We start from the raw sequence: 22,621 nt of genomic DNA, 5'->3' as shown, positions 1-22,621 counted from the left end.
ATATTTTTTGTTTGCGGTTCATTCCTATATTATTAAAAGACATTGAATGCAGTGACAATTGGATTTAACAATCTTAAACATAAACTAATACTATAACAAATACTGATAAAGATATTTAACTCATTCAAAACCATCATCTACGTATTTCCTGTCACCCTCATTTCTCATTGGCTCATTTGAAAACCGCATTTCCTGTCTCGATGCATTAATATACAGTTTCCGGACTCCTCCTCGGTCTGAGGCACGCCCTCTTTCTGGAAGGTTCTGGAAGGATTGCGTCAGAAACACCTGTCGAACATCAATAAAAATTTTGACAGGTCGTGACCTCTTGACCTGTCAGTCATCAATCAAACTTTATTACATGCTGCATATTTAAGTGACAGTAACCCCATTCTATATCTCTCTAACGTCAAGAGTAATGTGTTGTCCTAAACATTCAGGAGTAATGTAAAGCATGTTAACTAATTAGTCAACAAGAAAAAACCCATTGACTAGTATATTAAATGTCTTGTTGATCAATATTCATGTTGAGACATTTCAAAGTAAGGAGAAGACAAACATTTGCAATAAACATCCAATTACAAAAGGAAAATTTGTTATGAATCAAGGCAAAACTACATGGGACAACAACATACCTCTCATTGCAGGCACTGGCATGCATCTCAATGACGTCAGCAGGGTACACTACTTGGCAAATGGGACACACGCTCTCTGCAGCGACTGTTGAAGCTGAAAAAAAGACATAAATACAGTAATCAGCGTTAACTTAAAAGAAAATTATTAACTCAAATCTTAATGGTAGCAAGGCACCAATTTCTTCCATTACTATGTATAGATTATTTTGATAAAAATGTAAGCCAAAACTTGAGAAATTATAATATGATCAATAATTGTTTTGAAATTTTACACTGCAAGCAGGGGAGACATACCAACAACAACATTGTCGTATTCGGGAAACAAAACACAACCAGGAAGAGAAAAAAAATAAAGAAAGTCAGTCCCATGGTTAGACTACAAGAACGTCAATCAGAGTAAGTGAATTATCATGCTTCTTCTTAACTTTTTTTAACAACAACAAACAATCCAGCCCACATTAATCAATATAGCATGAAAATATGTAAAGTTATTCTTTTAAGAGTGTGATGACAATGTACTTATACTTACTGTTCTGACTGCAGGATACAAACGAAACATCCTGATCTTGTTTTTCATCAGCATTCTCATTGTTTTCCTGTTAAGTGGATCAGGTTAACATTATCTTTGACATCACTGTAGTAGTAATTCAATTGCTGTTTTGATATGCATTCGTTGAAAATGAAAAAGATTTCAAGAACTAAGTGTCATGTTAAGAAAAAATTACTTCTTCTGTTGTAGACTTGCCACAAGAGTCTACATGCAGAGCCAGAACTTGTAACGGTAAAATTTCTCCAAAGGTCTTGCATTGCGATTTTGGCATTTTGCTGAACTCAGGGGCATCAGAAGGAAGTGGCGTAGTGTCTATTTAATTTTGAAGTGGAAAGATGAAAATCGTGTTTCTTCCATTATTGGACACAGTCTTAAGCAGTTTTGCGGTGTAGCCTTCAGACTCAGGCAGAATCAACGCAAGTTTTCTCTGGCCACTTCCTCCTTCATTATTTTGGACAGTGGGAAAGTGATCAAATTAACAGGGGTTAAAGTAAGAAAAGGTTTGTGAGCCTGAAAAGTTGTCCAGGAGGAAAGGAGTACAATGTATTGAATTAAGTATCGTATAAATACCCTATGCCTGAAATCATGCATGGTGTCTGAGAACTTGAAACTTTAAGTTAAGTTTATACAGCAATTTCCAATTTCCTAAAGGAATGAAGATGGCAGGGCTGAAAATGAACTTTTTGGCTCACCAGCCAAGGGGACTGATAGATGAAAAAAATCCACCGGCCAAGCATATTTTTTTACCAGCCAAAATAATGAATTGCCTTTTCTGTCACATATACATTTGTTTCAGTACTTTTCATTGAGATAATACAGTATTATGTTGAATAAAAGATTAAAGGCGAGGCCACAATGAAATTTGAAGCAAAATTAGTTTACTACTATCAAGTTTTGAGCTCAAAATTCCATTTGCTATTAAATCTACTTCATTACATAACAGTACATTTTTTGTAAACCTTCCAGATACTTATTAATCATGTAACACAGACTGGGTTTTATTTTTTCCCAAATTCCTTTTTTATTTTTTGTAATTCCATTTATATTTTATTTTTTTACTTGTATTTTACCACAAAAGAGAGTGTTTTTAATGTTTATGAATAAAATGTACACTAATTAAATAGAAAGAAATGGCAAGCATCTGTATCCTGTTCTCTGCTCTGTTAGTGAGCAGCTGCTCTCATGTCTCCCTGGGTCTCAGTGCTTGTTTTCAACAGAAACTCTGACAGCTGCTCTCATTGTCTGTTAAACATTTAATTTAAAGAATGATTTCATTTGTAAGGGTTAATAAGTTAATATTCTTTTTAAAACAGTTAATGTGATAAATCATTTGTAAAAAAGACTACATTTCATTTGAATGTTTGACTTGAAGTGATAAGTACACAGGTTCATCTCTAAGAAAAAATATGCTTTACATTGTATTAAAGGACTCCATTACCCAGAATGCTCAGAGAGAGCATGTACGTTTGACATATGACATCAGTTAGCGTTTTGTTATTGTTGGCATTCGCTCGCTCTGTCTCTTAATTCACTCCCTAGCTTGCTCAACCAACGCTGCTCTCTGCTCTCTCCCTGTTTCTCTCATCTTTTTTACACACAACAAACAGAGTACCGGTCAGCTACCGTGAAATAGCTATGACTATTTTGGTACAAACATTTACCCACCAATGTGGCGGATAGCCTTCCGACATTTAGTTGCCAAATGGATAATCTTCCCGCATTTGGTGCTTGTTAATTTTCAGCCCTGGAAGATGGTCAGAATTGTCTAGCAACACTGAATTAACAAATACAATTTTAACTTGTTTCTCAAAAGTCCATTTCAGATGTGTCACACAATGTCAAATCATGCTGTATCGGCTTACCAGTTGCCTTATGAAACAGCCATCCACCAGACAAAGTCTCCAGTTTAGGGAATTCAAGCAGCAGCATTGCTGAAATCTTATTAGAATGTATCATGGGCACTTCTTAATAATAAATCATCACTTCTAATGATGTCTTTAGTACATAATTTTAGAAATGCTTACCTCTGCATGGTTGCGGTGTTCAGGCACTGATACACCTGCGTATTCCTAAGCCTGCCATTAACAGGCTGTGCCTGAGACCCCTGTGGAGTTCTGGTCATGGGTTTTGGGAGTAAATAAAACTGAATATTTGTGGCCTTTGTAGATGCTGCTGAAACCGTTTTAAGTGGCGTAGGAAATCTGCGTTTGCCACTGGTTCGTTCTCTTCGAAAAAGAGCAGGAAAAGACCTGTGAAGTAAATTGAAGGAGAAACTTTGACATCTCCTGCTGCACATTGGCCTGTCTCGCTTCTGATTCCTGAAAAGTTCCCTGGCTGGGATGCTGGCCCTGAATCTGAACCTGAACTTGGCTCTGGCCTGGAACCTCAACCTGCCCTGGACTGACACTTGCTGATAAGAGCGACAGCAAGTTCCGTGCAGCAGTCTCAATATTGGCATAGTCCGACTTCTGGAAACATATACATACAAACAAGAATAAAGAAAAGGTGTGTATATATATATATATATATATATATATATATATATATATATATATATATATATATATATATATATATATATATCTTCGTACAGACATTTAATTTTTCACCAGCAACGACTGAAAACTCACCTGTTGGCCGCTCATGGTGTTCAATTTAACACCCCCACATTAGCGTTTCTTCTTCTCTTTCCGTGTCCGTGCGATTCCAAGTCAAAGGCGGCAGCAAGCAAGTCGGTAGCTCTTGTTGGCAGTGTTATAAAGATTTTGAGGGGGGGTGTCGTCCTGGCGGGTTTAAATTGACTCAACAGCGCCACCTTCTGTTGTGGAGTAATTTCAAAACTGTAGCCTAACTTCCTGAGCGACTGATCATCCGTTTTTTGCACCTCTTTACATAAATATACATAAATATGGCTATGAAATACAAACGTTTGGGGTCACTTAGAAATTTCCATTCCACTCCATTACAGACAGAATAACAGCTGAGATCAGTTGCATTGTTTTTTTAACCAGGGCAGCAGTTTTCAGATTACATTATGTGCTTACATAATTGCAAAAGGGTTCACGACTGTTTTCTCAGTAAGCCTTTTAAAATGATATAAGATTAGTAAACACAATGGGCCTTTGGACCATTGGATGAATGGTTGCTGATAATGGGCAATGTAGATATTGCATTAAAGCTCAGCCTGTTACATGTAGGGGATTAAAGGACCCAAACGCAGAGAGAGGCAGGCAGGCAGAAAAAAGTTGCCGTTGAGGATTTATTTGAGAAATACAAAAAATAAACCAAGGGAGTCCTGGGAGTACCGGCAGGCAAAAACCAATTCCAAAAATGAAGACAAAAGGCATACAAAAAACCAGGAACAAACAGAAACAGACGAGAGCTGACACAGAAACTCACAAACTAACACACGCAGGTTGGCAGGGCACAGACACAAATGGATACAAAATGATCTAACAAGAGACAAAGGGAACACAGGGGTTAAATACATGAGGTAATAAACAAATGAGGGACAGGTGATACAGCAGGTGAAACACATCAGGGCGGGGCAGGACAATCAACAAAGGCGGGAAAACACAGAAAGTAAAACTAGACAAGACAGAAAACGAAATGCAAAACCAAGGCCCTAAAAACAGGCTGCGGTCCAGTGTAAACATGCTTAAAGGCAGTGTTTGGAATAACGCCGTTTAAAAGAACGGCGTTAGGTAACGACATTATTTTTTCAGTAACGGGGTAATCTAACGAATTACTTTTCCCGTCGTTACAACGCCGTTAACGTTACTGGACGTTAAATGCGGTGCGTTACTATGCATTGATTGAATAAACTGTGTAATCTGAACGCACCCCTGGCTCACAGCTAGTGAGGAAGCGGGTTAATAATGAGGTAAGCGATTATGATTGGCTAAGGCAGAGTCATGTTTCATGGTAGCCAATCAGAGCCAGTGTTTTTTTACACACATGCCAGCACATGCGCCACACACACACAACAGCTAAACAGAGATTTGATGAAGCAGCAGAGATGGCGAGTCAGGAGCAATCCGATGAAAAGTTGGCATTTTCAAGGTGGAGATATAAGCGCTACTTCAAATTCATGTGGTCAAAGGCAAGAACATGCATGTAATGTGTACATTATGTCCAGGAGTGAAGACTTTGTCGACATCCGTTGTAAGCAACTCTAATTTAAAGAAGCATCTCACAATGACACACGTATCTACAAAGCTAGTGGCAAAAACCAGCGATACCTCCACCACAGATGATAGCTCGCTATCCACTAGCAAAGAAGGACTCGGAGCAAAGTCCTCCAAGCAGCAAAAGCTAGATCTTTCTGCCTCACAACATAAACCTATGACACAGGCTGAAATCAACCGTATGATAGGCAGGTATGTTGTTAAAAGTATGTTGCCATTACCGACGGTATAAATATCGAAAGTTATGTACAAACACCTGTCTGTTCTACTCATTTCAACTGAGTTGTGAAAACTGCTAAAAAAAATATTCTTTGACATATAGCAACTTTTTCTTTTAACTGTAACGCAAATAGTTACTTTCCCTGGTAACGAGTTACTTTTATTATAGAGTAATTTAGTTACTAACTCAGTTACTTTTTGGAACAAGTAGTGAGTAACTATAACTAATTACTTTTTTAAAGTAACGTTCCCAACACTGCTTAAAGGTGTCGTCAGGGTGAAAGATAAATACTGATAAATCATGGATATAAAGTATATATTTTTCTTTAATTATGTCTGTAAATGTACGACTCTTTCCCTGAAGTGGTAATGACTGTAAAACCCTGTTTTTATGTTTAGCAGACGAGTGCTGAGTCATCGGGAGAAACACACCTGAGGGAGACGTGCAGAGAGATTGCACAGTGTCGTTTCCCAGCACAGAAGGAAAAGGACGAAGTTATGTAACGCTGTGAGAAGTAAATACACGTGATCCTTCAACATGTAACAGCCTGCAGAGGGAAGTCCATATACGGTCGGACAGGTGTGTCTGCAGGTTCACAGCTGTGCTAGGAGGTTTTGACCTGCAGAGACAGAGACACACAGAGACACACAGAGACCGAGACACACAGAGGGGCCTATCTTGCACCCGGCGCAGCGCAAAGCCTGACGCAAGTGTCTTTGCTAGTTTAAGACGTTTGTCAATGTCCCGTCCATTGCCCGTCCCGTTTAAATAACAAATACACCTGCGCCCATCTTTGCGCCCATGGGCGTGCTGATCTTACAGGGAGGTGTGTTCAGGTACATTCTTGGTGTATTGCTATCTTGAGGCAGTGGGAAGTGATTGCGCCATTGACCAACAAAGACCTGGTCTAAAGTCAGTAGCGCTTATTAGTAGTTATTTTAACAGCAAATGAGTAAAATGCTCCTAGGCTCGTGCACAGTGCGCGCACACTATGCTTGTTACACACACAGGGAGGCGCAGCAGCACACACACATGCAAAAGATTACAAATAAAAATATTACGGTGCAAATCCTCCATCATAATAGCAATGCACCAATGTACAAATGCGCCTGGCTTTTAAAGGGAATGGGTGATGACACTCTGATTGGTTTATTGCATGTTACGCCCAAAACACACCTAAGAATTAATTAAGACACTAAGTACAACCCTTTTGAACCTTGCGCACCAACCCTTTTTTCTGCTGTCAAAATAGTAAAAGTGGATTTGGACACGCATTTAGGGCGCCATGCGCTTCACGCCGTGCGCTTAGATCATTAAAATAGGGCCCAGAGAAACACAGAGAGAGAGACATGATGCCTGTCCCCTCCTGAGAGACTACAAGAACCTCTTGTACCTCTTATAGGACCACTAAATCCTCAAAAAGACCCTAAAACATCCTAAAGAACCTTTAGAACATCATTAGGGGTTACTAAAAACCTTTAGAATAAACTCAGTGCGCTTACATATGGGAGTTCCCATGTACTGTCTTCCCCTGCCACCCTGCCAAGATCTCTCGCCACTAACTGTAATGTTAGTATGATTTTAGTGAGGTAAGACTGACTTCTTATTTTAAAGCATCTTATAATGAAAAGCACTCTCTGATTAATCCCTGAAACTGGCTGATCTAGAGGATTCATGATGCTTTTGTGTGCAGCAGCCATCTCTCCTGCAGCCAGTCAGTGGAGCACTACATCAGGTCAGTCACACTCAGACACTTAATAGCAAGCTTTGCATCTGGTCATGCTAACATGTAACACTGGTCTAATCTATTACCCCCCCCCCATGTTCTTTCTAATGTCTATAGATCAAGTTGCCTGTGATTCCAGACAGCAGTTTGCTGCTACAGTGATGCTCTGGCTGAGCCACTCAGGACAGTATCTTCACTTCAGCCGCACTGAGTAAAGGGCTAGATTTTCAAAACATGTTTATATCCTTCTTAAGGCCTTTTTACAGTCGCTGCAGCCGACTTGTCGCGCACCAATGTAACCAGAGGTCGCGCACCACTCTATTTTTTTCAGTGGCGCACGACAAAACGGAAACAGGAGGCATGGACGAGTTTGAGGGCAACGTGATGCCAGGACTCTCAGAGTGACTGCAAGTCTCTCTTGTAAACTTACTGGGTTAAGATGAGTTCTTTTATGGCGAATGAAAGCCTTGATCCGACGAAGTAGGTCATCCAATCAAATCGTAGCATTGATGTCAATGCTGCTGCCAGTTCTGCCATTGTTTAACTTTTTCTTTTTCTTCTAGTCCGTAGAAATAGCAAAGTCTGTAGCCTTTCCTCATTAGCGACACCTCTATCAGGAGAAGACTGCAACTAGTGTCGCAACCACCACGCGGGAGTATAAACAGCGGGAGTTACGGCGCTCCCATGACGTCACATAGGCGCGCGACAGTTCGGCTGCAGCGAGTATACCGGACGTGTTAATGTTCTATTTTCCCAGTTTTCAAAGCTGATGTTTTCTCTTGGTGTCGTTGGCTTCTACATCTTCAGGAAGTCCCACTCTGAGAAGAACGCCTTCAGGAGGAACCCGTCAGACCCCAAACTGTCTGGTAAGTTCTCCTACAGGCTTAAAGCTGATTATGACTTAATTACCCTCCAAAGGAAAATGACTGAGGCTGGCTGGCTTTGTTGTCTTTTGTTAAAAAAATAACTAAGTTTATTCATACCATCCTCTGATAGCTTATTACATACTAATGATAATATCATATCTACAGAAGCCTGCGATTACTATATTTGGGGCTGATTTGGCTCATTTGATCATGTTTGAAAAAGAGAAAAGTTGTTGATAATAAAATTCTTTGTTTTCCATCCTTTTGATCTTGTTTTGTGCTTTTGTTTCTGTGATTTGAATGTTACTTGGGCATGTACCTACCATCTACCTGAAGCTGCCTGTGATCTATTTCTACAATAAATCCCTGGAATCACCCTGCTGCCCAGCTGTTTGCATCTGAGTGCTGCCTGTGTTGCCTCACCCTCACCGGTGTGACACATGGATTTTATCTCACGTCCGCCCTATAAAGAAAATGTACAGCTTTTACATTTGTAAAGTGATGAATGTTCTGCTCTGCTTAAGAAAGGTAGCTTTGGAACGACAATGAGTGATTGTTTAAATCCCTGGAAGCCCTCAGGATATGGTCCATGGTGCTGAAACTGAGCCTTGTTACTAAAACAAAGGGGACTGTCCATGGTGCGCTGAAACAGAGCCTTGTTACTAAAACTGATGTCTGATGTGTTGTTTAAATGATATAGAAAATGAGTTCCATTTTGTTTTCTACTGTCTGTTTCTTTTATTGTGAACAGTGTGATGCTTTGTTTTAGTCAGATTAAAACAGATATTGATGTTGTAAATATGGATGATGTTTGAGTTTAAAAATACAGAAATTATGAATTATTTTGACTAATAGTTAAGATGAGAGGATGTTGAGTGGATCACAGACTGGTTTATGTCAAAGTTTAGTCAGGACACTGTTTAAATTTAACGTGAATCAGAGACTTTCAAGAAACACAAGCTGGTGGAGTGGTCCAAGAAGCTCCAGGAGACTAAAGTGGACGTTTTACTGCCACAACCAGAGCCCAAGACCAGAGCTGGATTCTTAAAATATTCACGTGAAATCACACTGGATCCAAACACAGCACACACACGGCTGTTATTATCTGAGGGGAACAGGAAAGCAACATACATGAGTCAACATCAGTGTTATTCTAGTCACCCAGACAGATTCACTTACTGGTCTCAGGTCCTGAGTAGAGAGAGTCTGACTGGATGTTGTTACTGGGAGGTGAAGAGGAGAGGAGGAGGAGTCACATAGCAGCCACATACAAGAATATCAGCAGAGCAGGGGGGTCGAATGAATGTGGATTTGGACGAAATGACAAATTTTTGGCATTAGATTGTGAAAATAACAAATATACATTTTTGTCCAACAGAGTCCAAACTCCTGTCTCAGGTCCTGAGTCCTCCAGAGTAGGAGTGTACCTGGATCACAGTGCAGGTATTCTGTCCTTCTACAGCATCTCTGATGCTGGACTAAGGTTATATTATTCTTCTGGAGACTCTGCTGAGTTGTGTAAAATAAAATAGACAGAAGTCATTTAAGGGTTAAATTCTGTGTTTTGACTCTTCGACTTATTTAGTCTCCATGTTTGCTGCTGAGAGCTGATTGTTGTGACATTCTATTTTTTGGACGTTTTTTGTCAGTGTTTTCGGCATTTTTCATGTGATTACATATTTTTGTAACTTCTGTCAATGTTTTTGTTGCTTTTTTCTTTTTTTTTTTCTTTTATGAATGTTTAAAAAGAAAGCTACAATAAAGTTGAAAAAAACTTGTTCGCCGTTCTTGTCCTTTTTTCGACGAGACGATAATCGATGTTATGCCGTGTTCTATTTACCTAGGAACTCGGATTTTCCAAGGTCAAAGTGGTGAACACACCCCCTGACCTCAGATTTCCGAGCTCGGAACTCAGACAACCTCGCAGTAGCCCGAGTTCAAAATCCAACATGGCTGCCCCCTGTATCAACAGTTGTGAAATCTGCAGTAACATAAAGTTATAAGCACTTCTGTCTTATTTGTGTCACTAAATCAGTCGTACACACAGGCATGGTCAACTTCTATCTGTGGACATGTTGTTACACTGTTTGCATGCACAAAAAACGGCATAATGCGTTGTTATCAACTGGTATTGGTAACAATAGCTAACCGGGCTAGAGCTAATGAGAACAATGAAAATCCGACTTTTAAATGGAACGCATTCAACTCGGATGTGACGTCATTCCCAGCTCCGGCTTCCGAGTTCCAAGGTAAATAAAACGCGGCATAAGTTGCAGCCCTGCTCCCAACTAATGTGTGCATTTAAATTCCATTAAAGGAAGAACTGTTTGTTGTTGTGTTGACATTTAAACGCTATCTTTAGAACGGAAGCTCCTGACATCATCAAACCTTCTAGAACTATTGTCTGAAGTTCTGGGTGAAATGTTTCTGGGAGCAGATGGACAGACAACCGCCCTCGAGTTAAAGAAATCTATCAGCAAGAGATCCAAAGAACAGGACTGTAAATGAGCCACGGTGATATGTGTAAGTCTGTAACTTCCTCTTTGATGCTGCATCTTACGTAGGTTTATATTATCCAAACAGCACATGTTCCACCAAAACAAGTTCCTTCCTGAGACTATTTAGCAGAGGCACCGTGGCTCCGTCCAGCTCTTAGCGCCACCCAAGATGATTGTGATTGGTTTAAAGAAATGCCAATTAACCAGAGCACCTTTTTATCCCATGCAGGAATGCTGTGTGGACTAGCCAGACCCTCCTCCGTAGCGCTGTGGAGGAAGGTCTGGCAATGCGAGACTAAAGAGTAGCTAACATTTAACTACTTGGTACCAAACACTGGGTCCCAACACCTGCTGGAGATGCATTCAGAGATAGCCTTTTTTGCTTCCTGATAACGATTCTGATACCTGAACTTGTGTATCGGCCGATACCGAGTACCGATCTGATACCAGTGTGTCATTTTTTTAATGTTGTAATAGCTGTATACTACTATCCCTGTATGGATGTGATATGACTGCTATCATTGTTGCTAAACTCTTTGTGAAACATGAACAAACACAAACAATAAATGCCACGGAACTTCCTTTTATTATCCAGTTTGACAGCAATTCATAACAGAAAAAGAACTACTTTTAAGTTGATTTTCTTCGGGGCTAAATGACGTGGTATGGGATCGGTGCATAAGCCCCAGTTCTTACAGAGACCAGCATTTTAGGCGATACAACACTGGTATGATCCTGGTATGAAAGTCACTTCTCCTTCGCTCTAGTGTCCTCATGTTTCTTTTCACGAGACGATTGGCGGGCCCAGACGCCCTGCAGCTGCCCCGCCAGTACGAGTTCCTGCAGGATCTGGGAGAGGGCGGCTTCGGGAAGGTGGTGAAATGTTGGAACAAGGACACCAAACAAACCGTGGCTGTAGAGATCCCCAAATTCTCATACTACGACAGCAAGGAGGTGAGACACTTCAATCGTCTTTGTCGTCTTGATAATCTTTTATCAGTTAACCTTAACTGTCCCACTCACTCTCTCTCCATGTTTCCATTTTGAAAACGTTGATGCGCCTAAACCTCGACCAGCACAACGTAGTCCCGTTCTTCAGTTGGTTCCACATGAGTTGTGGGCCGGCGCTGGTGTTGGAGATGCTGGACATCAGCATACAGGACTACATCCTAAAGACCCACCACGCCCCGATGCGTCTCAGGGACGTCAGCACCATCATCCAGCAGGTACCAACCGTAGATCCATTGTTTTACCTTTGACTGTTGAAACAGGACAATATGTTAATGTAGAAAAGGAAAATGTCCTTATAATAACTATCTACAGGGCGTCTGTAAACTCAACTGTAGGTGTGCACGTCCCTGCATTGGTCCATAAATAGTTAGAGATATGATCAGGTGAAGCTACCTTACTTTGATTTAAGGTGTCTCTCTGTGTCCTCAGGAGGCCATCCTGACCTCCATGACCTTACGCAACACGGCTTTGGCTTTTTGCCGTTTGGTGATCTGGTGTGGGTACCCTTCACCTAGACCCTGCAGGCCTATTACCTGGTCAGCCATTCCAACCCCCTGAGTCTCCCCCCAGCATCTCGCTTTGATTAAATAACTGCAGTTGTCTTTAGTTTTTGTTACGTTATCTTGAGGGCATGTATAGCTACTCAATAAAAACAGACCTATTGTTTAGTCCCAAAAAGATAAAGTTAATGTTCTATTTTCCCAGTTTTCAAAGCTGATGTTTTCTCTTGGTGTCGTTGGCTTCTACATCTTCAGGAAGGCCCACTCTGAGAAGAACACCTTCAGGAGGAACCCGTCTGACCGCAAACATACTAATGATAATATAATATCTACAGAAGCTGGCGATTACTATCTTTGGGGCTGATTTGGCTCATTTGATCATGTTTGAAAAAGAGAAAAGTTGTTGATAATAAAATTCTTTGTTTTCCATCCTTTTGATCTTGTTTTGTGCTTTTGTTTCTGTGATTTGAATGTTACTTGGGCATGTACCTACCATCTACCTGAAGCTGCCTGTGATCTATTTCTACAATAAATCCCTGGAATCACCCTGCTGTCCAGCTGTTTGCATCTGGGTGCTGCCTGTGTTGCCTCACCCTCACCGGTGTGACACATGGATTGTATCTCACGTCTGCCCTTTAAAGAAAATGTACAGCTTTTACATTTGTAAGGTGATGAATGGTCTGCTTTGTTTAAAGGGGTGATAGAATGCAAAACCGATTTTACCTTGTCATAGTTGAATAAGGACAGTTTGGTGGGTAACTAGGACATACATAGAAGCTCAAAATCCCATTGACATCTCTTTCCTCTGCAAATCTCACAATTTGAAACTGCTGCTGAAAACGGGCGAATCTCAATGAGCCGCCTAGTTGACGTCAACTCAGCAGCTCCTCCTCATTTGGCTCTAGTCTCTATCTTTGTCACGGCCAAACATTTACACAGGCTACACCACTGATCTGAGGTCAGCTTAGTCTTCTGAATAGGTCGCACAGATCTCAGAAATTGTATACATTGTTCATCTGCTATTTTACCACTAAATTCACTTCTGAGACTTTTGTATGCGAGAAGTCAACTATGTAGAGGTCAAATATGGGCTGTTTTACGAAAACTGATGGCTAAACCGGCCTGCTGTGAGGTAGCTGGAGCTCCGTCACGGCTGGCAGCCCACGGTACTCCATACCTGCGCAAAGTCACCGTTTTTTGGGTTAATGGACTACCAAACAACGCTGCCCTGACAGAGCTCCAGGGCCTGCAGCTCCCCTCTTCCTGCTAAATGGCCGGTGTGTGTGAGTGAGAGCGCGGTCAGCGAGCTTGTTACGCCCGCAATCTCTTACCACAGGTTCCAGTTAATCTTACAATGGAAATGTGTGTTGAGTTATTTAAACAAATGATGGGGGAAATAAACACCTCTTGTCCGTGAGTAAGCTGGGGAGCTCTATCAATGAGAGCTAGCTTGCCTCCTCCTAACGAGACCTCTGAAGTACACAAAAATGCATTAAATTGAAATTGGACAAAATTGTTAGCTTTGTTAAGAATTTAGGGTAGCTGTGATATACATGTGACGAAATTCAAACTGTAAATATATGACAGTTATGCCGAAAGTGTAGCAACGATCTTTTCCCATAGGATTAAATGGGACACATAGCCTAGCTAGCAGCTCCTCCTAAGGAGACCCCTCATGTTCACAAAATATCATTAAATTGAAATCAGACACCATAGTTAGCTTTATAAGACCTTGGGGTAGCTGTTCTATACGTGGCGTGACGAAATTCAAACTGTAAATATATAAAAGTTATGCCGAAAGTGTATGTCAATGATCTTTTCCCATAGGATTAATTGGGACACATAGCCTAGCTTGCAGCTCCGGAGCTCCACGGAGCCCCGAGCCCCGGTCGTCCAGTACCCAGGTAAACGGTGACTTTCACTGGGTGTGGAGGTTGCTGCTTTCTCGTCAGACTGTGTGGAGCTCTTAAAGTCCGACACGTCTTACCAAATTTGCAATTAGCCATCAATTTTAATAAAACGGCCCATATTTGAGCTTTATATAGTTGATTTCTCGCATAAAAAAGTCTCAGAAGTTAATTTAATAACGAAATAGCCCGACAAACAACGTATAACTTTGCAGTGTCTGAAATATGAGACCTGCTGTCTCGTCTCCAATGTGTTTCTATGTGGTTCACTCAAACCAATCAGCGCGCAGCTCATCTACATATTCATGAGCATACCATATTTGGAAGAAAAGCTCTTGTTACACATAGAGCCATATTCATAGGGTAGTTAAGGACCCATAAAATAGCATTTGAGCAATATTCAGCCAAACCAATGTTACATACCCTATTAGGAGACCTTAAGGAACAGTGTGAAATACCCTATATAATCATTATCTATAACAGTGGTTCCCAACCTTTTTTCCTTGGCGCCCGCCCTACTTATGTCTAAGAAAAGCTGAGCCCCCCCTCCGAAACTGAAGTTGAGGTAATTCTCGAGATAGAGCCTTACTTTCTTTTTTGATACAGAGGAGTTATCAGCACTTTTACGTTTCTCCGCCATGTTTCATTCATAAAATGGTGATGCCGTGGCGGGATGATAGCAGCTAGCAGCTGACCTGATGACAGCAAGGTCCCAGGTTAAGAGGTCCCGGAGGTTTGGCCTACTAAGTAGCCTGCCTACAATTTTAAGCGAGAACAAAAATATATAGTTTTTATACAGTTTTGTATACATTATATATTCTAGTGTATTATCATAATTTAAGGTGCAAATTTTTTTTTTTTACCTCAACCTCAAACCAGATAAAGACTTGCGCACCCCCTGTGATCTTTGCCTCCCCCCTGAGGGGTCCCCGGACCCCAGGTTGGGAACCACTGCTCTATAATATGTATTTATATCTATATACTAATAATAATATAATCATTACTTGTCAAATGAAATGTACCAGAATCTGGTAGGACCAGGCTACTGAAACAGAGGCTTGTTACTAAAACAGAGGGGACTGTCCATGGTGCTGAAACAGAGCCTTGTTACCAACGATCCTCTATACTAAAGCTTGTTTTATGGTTCTGCACAGGCTCCACGCAGAGCTTTTGCTGTAGCCTATGTAAGTGGCCTGATGTTTATGCTTGTGCGTGTGCATGTGTGTGTTTGGGGGGAGTGTGTGGTAGAGCGAGGGAGAAGTGAGAGAGTGATGGTGATTAGCTTTGGAGTGATTACTGATTCTAGAGTCATAGTGAGAGGAACAAAGTGTCTCCCCTGTTCTTTCTGACCATGGTGGGTCAGCAGTGTCAGCAGGCTTTGACTTTCTCTCTCTTCCTTACCCACACACTGCACATCTTACTCTTCTGGTTGCTTAACCCTCGTGTCGTCTTCCTGTTGACCATCAACTTGTTGTCCTTCCGGGTCAAAATTAAAAATGAACTTTTTCCGACGTTTTTTTTTTTTGCTTTTTTCAACGCTTTGTTTTATTAATGGCCAATTAACCTAACTTAAATGACAATATACCTACTTTTTGGGTTTAAAAAAGCAGAAATTATGAATTATTTTGACTAATAGTTAAGATGAGAGGATGTTGAGAGGATCACAGACTGGTTTATGTCAAAGTTTAGTCAGGACACTGTTGTAAAACCATTTTCTTTTCTTCAAATGCTATAAAATTGAATAAAAACCCCAAATTCAATGGAAGTAATGTTAAAATTTATAACATTCATGCATGCATCCAGGTTATTTTGGGGGCAATTTGGTTGAAAGAAACCCATATTTGTGATATAAAAAAGCTTTTAAAACGGGTCAAATTTGACCCAAGGAAAACACAAGGGTTAAAAAAAAAATAACCTTTTTTTGACTGATTTTTTTTTACACGTAGTGGTGTGTTCTTTATACTAGGACAGGTTTTTATATCTCCTTGCTTACAGTTTTGTAATACATTATATATATATATATATATATATATATATATATATATATATATATATATATAATACTGTGGCTATACACAGCCCTAACGCCGTGGTGGTTTAAAATCAGGTACCATATGCCTCTTTTTAACTTTGAGCCCCTGCCCCTTCACAGGTCTCTGCACGGCTCTGTTGTTTCTCTAATACCTGGAACAATCATTCCCATCCCATTAGCTGCTTTTTGCAATGCAAATGTTGTTCACTGCTCCAGTAAATAGGACAGACCTTAGATAGGACCAGGCAATGGGCGAGGGAGCGAGTGAACAACGATGGTCACTTCAGAGGGGGATATCACCCATAATGCTTTGCAGTTATGCCCTTGTGGCTTTTGGCAATGTATGCTGTTACGTAATAAGGGCCGGGGGGGAAGAGGAACTACTAATGAAACACAGTTAGTTTTAGAGTAATATTTATTGACTCAGTGCAGAGAAGAAATGTTGGCTCGAACATTTGGCCCGTCCCAAATGGGATTACAATACACCGCTATTTAACAGACGTCTTCCTGTCCCGCAGATACATAACGTGGAGAAATACATGAATAACAAACAACAGCTAATATCTACAGATCATCTCGGTAAAGATCTTTTTTAACATGTCGTCCTGTTTCAACAATCAAAAGTAAAATAACAGATCTCAACTGAGCACATTGAGAGTTTCTGGGGCTCCCCGAATGTTTTTCTCAACAAACAAAAACATCTCTTCACTTCTAAAACATCAATACAATTAATAAAAAAAACGTCAAACTAATTTACAAAAACCTTTAGAAAAGCAAATAAATGTCGAAAAAAAGTGACAAAAAATGTTGATAAAAGCAACAAAATAAATAAGAAACAGCAACAAAAACGCCTAAACAGACATAAAACGTCCAAAAAATAGAATGTCACAACAATCAGCTCTCCGCAGCAAACATGGAGACTAAATAAGTCGAAGAGTTAAAACACAGAGTTTAACCCTTAAATGACTTCTGTCTATTTCAGTTTACACAACTCAGCAGACTTAGTCGAGAAGCCCCCAAGGTCTCCATAACCATAAAGCCTTAGTCCAGCATAGAGGGGCTGAGTGAATGTGGTCTGGACTCTGTGGAGGAGAGTCATGGTTCCAGAGACGCTGTAGAAGGACAGAATACCTGCACTGTGATCCAGGTACACTCCTACTCTGGAGGACTTAGGACCTGAGACGGGATTTTGGACTCTGTTGGACCAAAATGTAAGACTGTCGTCGTTACAATATAACGCCCAAGATTTGTCATTTCGTCCAAATACACATTCATTCGACCCCCCTGCTCTGCTGATATTCTTGTATGCAACTGCTACATCAACTCCTCCTCCTCTCCTCTTCACCTCCCAGTAACAACGTCCAGTCAGACTCTCTCTACTCAGGACCTGATACCAGTCAATGAATCTGTCTCGGTGACTAGAATAAGACTGATGTTGACTCATTAGAGTTGCCTTTCTGTTCCCCTCAGATAATAACAGCCGTGTGTGTGCTGTGTTTGGACCCAGTGTGATTTCACGTGAATATTTTAAGAATCCAGCTCTGGTCTTGGGCTCTGGTTGTGGCAGTAAAACGCCCACTTCAGTCCCTGTCAGTGAGACGTTTGTCCTCTTCTCTCTCAGAACGTCCTGTAGTTTAGCTCTGACTTCTGACACGGCCGCTGTCACGTCCTCAAAGCAGCTCAGAGGACGGATATGGATGCTGGATGTTGATTGGCTGAGTGGTGACAGTGAGAGGTAGTTGTGTAGAAACTGGGTGTGATCCTCTGTGTGAGAGCTTCTTCAGCTCAGCGTCTTTCCTCTTCAGCTCAGTGATCTCCTGCTCCAGCTTCTCCTGAAGCTCTTTGACTCGACTCACTTCTCTTTTCTGCTGGGATCTGACCTGCTGCTTTACATCAGAGCTTCTTTTCTCCAGGAGACGGATCAGCTCAGTGAAGTTCTTCTTGCTGAAGGACACTGTTTTATCAGCAGAGAGATTGATGGCCTTCACCTGCTGTTGAAGCAGCTTCACATCTTTTTGTCGACTCCCCTTGAGCTCTTTCTGCCTCTCAGCTCTCTCTGCTGCAGCTGAGACTGTGTCGTGGCCTTTATGTTCCTCCACAGTGCAGAGAGAACAGATAAGCTGCTGATCAGTACGACAGAAAATCTTCATCACCTCATCATGACGAGAGCAGACGTTCTCCTGGAGCTTCTTGGACGGCTCCACCAGCTTGTGTTTCTTTAACTGAGCTACATCATAATGAGGCTGAAGGTGTTTCTCACAGTAAGAGACAAGACAGATCAGACAGGACTTGTGTGCTTTGACTTTTCTCCCGGTGCAGACATCACAGGCCACATCTTCAGCTCCAGCATAGCAGTGATCAGCAGGAGCAGCTTGGAGTCCAGTCTTCTTCAGCTCCTCCACTAAATCTGCTAACATGGTGCTTTTTAGCAGGACAGGCCTCGGTGTGAACGTCTTCCTGCACTGAGGACAGCTGTAGCTGTACTTACGGTCCTCTACATCCCAGTGGCTTTTAATACAGTTCATGCAGTAGCTGTGTCCACAGGGAGTAGTCACCGGATCCTTCAGTAGATCCAGACAGATGGAACAAGAGAAGGTTTCCCGGTCCAGCTGAACTCCTCCCTGAGCCATCTGACCTCTCGCTCAGTGACAACGAGGTCAAACCCTCCCAGCACAGCTGTGAAGATGACTCAGCACTCATCTGCTGAACATAAAAACAGGGTTTTACAGTCATTACCACTTCAGGGAAAGAGTCGTACATTTACAGACATAATTAAAGAAAAATATATACTTTATATCCATGATTTATCAGTATTTATCCTCCACCCTGATGACACATTTAAGCATGTTTACACTGGACCACAGCCTGTTTTTAGTCAAACCAACACCTTCTTTTACTGATAAATTACTGATCCTCTGCACTTTTTACACTAGCCTTCAGGTAAACCAGAGCTGTCAGTCTCCCTCTATAATACCATTCAAATTTAATTGTTATTTGTTTTTAAATATTCAAATATGAAATGCTAAAATGCAGCATGTTATATGTACTAGTCAGGTTGTAGGGTCTTTATGAGGATTTAGTGGTCCTATAAGAGGTACAAGAGGTTGTTGTAGTCTCTCAGGAGGGGACAGGCGTCATGTTTCTGTCTTTTCTTTTTTATGTTTATTGGTTTTCAAGGACAAAATGGATCAATGAAATTTAGCACTCAACTGTAAAAGATGTAGACAGGGTATGGAAACAGACAACTTCAGCTGACTGTTTTCTAAAATGTATTTGCTCTGCAGAAGACAATATCACACTAATTGGCCTCTGGTCTACTGTTTCCTATTATCTGCTCCTCAGCAATAAAAGATGGTATTGTCTAAGAGTGATCTCATTATCTACCATACATTCATAAAAATTACATTAAAGTATAGTATCTTATTCAACTCTTAGTGTGCACATTGCTAGCCAACATGAGCAGTTAGAATAGACTGGGGAAACCTTACCTGAATTATAACAATATATGTGAAAAACATGAGAAACTATGTTTTATACTTTCTAACAGTTTCAGTGGGCAAAGTTAAACAGCACTTGGGTTTGGGTGACTGCACAGATAACAACAAGAATATAACGTCTAACAAAGAGATACACATACCTGCAGAAGACAACATCACATGAATGTCTTCTGGTCTCCTGTCTCCTACTGTCCGCTGCTCTGCTCCTACACATGAAATAACAGAGTTTACACACTCAACATGGACTGGAGAGCCTCCGTTATTTACATTACACAGGAACAGCAAGAAAACGGCGCGAAAACAAACAGAGATAAACAAAGCAGTGTTACAACTTATATTTAACCGTAAAAACGGCACAACACAGCTAGTTAATATCGGATTAACTTAGAGACAATATATGTTGAAGGGTCACAACACAACTTTCAAAGAAAATAATAAAACAGCGCAGAAGAATTTCACATGCGACCTACCTGAGCATTACAAGACGGTGGGCGAGGACACGGAAGCTACGGCAACTTAGGAGGGACATTAGAGGCGGAGTGCAGCAACAACATCTCCGCAGGAAACAATAGCAATATGATAAATACATTAAACTCAATAAGATAGATACGAATACCCAACAAATCATTGAATGATTAAAATGAAATAAAATATGAATTGGAAATTATAATTAATAAAGTGCATTTTTAACTCCGTTACACAACCATACTTCAAACAAACACACATCCAAAACCACAACACCAAAATACAACATCGGCTCAACTACACACATACAATAAAAACAAATTAATTATTTGTTGGGTATTCGTGAATGTTATCTTATTGAGTTTAACGGTAGAGATCCATACCCAGATAGCAAACAGTCATTGAAACTGTTAAATCAACATTCCGTTGTCAACGTTAAGTCATTGAATCAACATCGAACTCTGATGTTGATTCAACATCATTTTGCACCCTGTTTTAATATTGAAACAACGTTGAAATCCTGTCCATAGATCAATGGAATTTCAATGGTATTTCAATTATCAGGAATATTGAAACAATGTTGAAATTTCAACTGAACTATGGATCAACGTGATTTCAATGGAATTTCAATCGTTATTAAGCTGTTGAAATGATTGCTAGGCATACGAAAATGTAATACCCTAAATTAAATGAATATCCTGCTTTATCTACAGGATGTTAAAAAGTGATGGAACATTTGAAAGCTTGTGTGCATATAGCCTAGCCTAAAACACTGACCACACCACACTATTTAAGGTAAAAACAAATTTATTTGATTTGATTCGGTATTGTCATCTTTAACCTATTTAGAGTTCGAGGTCCTTTGACGTCTGACTAGTTTGTCGTCCAATCCCTCCTGCCCGGTCTGGCGCATAACGCAGACACTTTTGCACAACCTGGGCAAAAGTGAACTGGGTGACGGCGGCTGTCCCCATCTGATGTGTAAGAGCATCTAAAACAGAAAATACAAGCACAATACAAAAAAATAGTTAGACGAGTCACTTTGCCACCCAGTCAGTAGGCTATACTTTGTTTCAGACGGCCTAGCAAGATAGCAACACAGAACGCCGTTGCCATTATACTGACAGCTGACGTGACAGTTGATCCCGGTCGACAGCTGACATTACTTCACGGTTGACACACATCTGGCTACCACCAAAAAACCCAGGTAAGTTACCGTTAATATATACCGTTAATGTTGCTAATGTTACTTGGGCTGTAGGATAGATCAGTTATGTGGTCTAGTTCCCAAAATTTCTAAAAATAAATAAATAAATAAATAATAATAACAATAATAATAATAATAATTATAATAATTATAATAACAATAAAAACCCAGATGGTTCACAAAACCTTGACTCGATTTCACAAAAAAGTAGAGGCACCTAAGTTACCATAGAGATGTATTCTGTATAGCTAGCCTGGTCCTGACCAGGCTAACAGCCAGGATTTTTTAATCCTGGAGCCTTTTCTGTTCACTCAGCAGCCTGCACCTTAAATTATTTTTGTTGTATGTTTTTTTTTTTTTTGTATTCTTTAACGACTGTAATTTGGGAGGTGTACAATTTTAAGAACATATCCTAATTGTACAATCCTCCCAAATTACATTCTTAGTTCACTGGACCAGTAACTATATAGTGTAGACTTTATAGTGTTGACTTTGTAGACATGTAAAAACAGGGAGAGGACACCTCAATGGTTTTTGACCTTACTTACATTCATTACATTACGTTACATTCATGTTTACAATGTGCATGAAATTTATCACTTAATTATTTTTATAGTTTCTAGATTTTAGAGTCCAATTTCTTCAGTGTCTTTCTTTTCTATGTCCATATACGAGGGAGCAAAGCATATAATATGTAAAGAAGGAAGCTAGCCTCTATAAAAAAAAATCAACGTGAGAAAAAGCATGGCAGATAATAGCAGACCGACTGAATGATGACAAATATATATTTACGAACTACTGCTCTTAACTAAAACCATTCAATGAGTCACTTGTCATTTGCAAAAAACAAACAGTTGTACACTTTGCATTAAATGCTAACCTTGAACGCGCATCTATCCAAATTACTTCAGCCTGGCTCGACCTTTGTGAAATGCACCAAGCCAGGCTGCCCCTATTAGACTAGGTCAAGCCTCACTCTATCAGTTATCCTGGATTTATAAATTCTGCTTTTGTGAAACTGCTCCCAGGTAGGCAACATGCTCCAATTCCGTTTGCTGACAGGAATTGGAGCACGTTGCCTACATGACCATTATAGTGGCAGTTGTTAACATAACGCTGACCTAGCGCTGGGTGGTATATGGTATTATGAGAACTCATAACCTTATATACATAACTTTATACAGATATATTTTAGAAAGATATGTATTTTGAGACAATCACAGCCATTCAGGTCTAAAGTGAATGTAGGCTAGGCTAAAGTAGACTAGCCTTTTGTGTGCACGTGGTGATGTGAGCTGACCAGGAGAGATGTCTGTCACA

At 40.5% G+C, this 22,621-nt stretch overlaps 2 protein-coding genes across 2 annotated transcripts; one reads left to right on the top strand and one right to left on the bottom strand.

Annotated features, from left to right (window-relative positions):
* The first annotated feature begins 10,526 nt into the window (after positions 1-10,526).
* Positions 10,527-12,570, top strand: LOC116036787 (homeodomain-interacting protein kinase 1-like). The gene is made up of 4 exons (XM_031280421.2): positions 10,527-10,707; positions 11,450-11,636; positions 11,759-11,908; positions 12,123-12,570. Exons 2-4 carry the CDS (start codon positions 11,457-11,459, stop codon positions 12,249-12,251), a joined length of 459 nt encoding a protein of 152 aa, XP_031136281.1. The 5' UTR covers positions 10,527-10,707; positions 11,450-11,456; the 3' UTR covers positions 12,252-12,570.
* A 4,731-nt stretch (positions 12,571-17,301) lies between these two features.
* Positions 17,302-18,769, bottom strand: LOC116036746 (E3 ubiquitin/ISG15 ligase TRIM25-like). The gene is made up of 2 exons (XM_031280345.2): positions 18,025-18,769; positions 17,302-17,328 (listed from the first exon to the last, which is right to left on the bottom strand). Exons 1-2 carry the CDS (start codon positions 18,760-18,762, stop codon positions 17,302-17,304), a joined length of 765 nt encoding a protein of 254 aa, XP_031136205.1. The 5' UTR covers positions 18,763-18,769.
* Between the last annotated feature and the right edge of the window lie 3,852 nt (positions 18,770-22,621).

Source organism: Sander lucioperca, chromosome 18, assembly GCF_008315115.2.
Source record: "Sander lucioperca isolate FBNREF2018 chromosome 18, SLUC_FBN_1.2, whole genome shotgun sequence".
Lineage (NCBI taxonomy): Eukaryota > Metazoa > Chordata > Actinopteri > Perciformes > Percidae > Sander > Sander lucioperca.
Note: the sequence above shows the minus strand (reverse complement) of the source record. Positions and strands in the feature narration are given on the sequence as shown.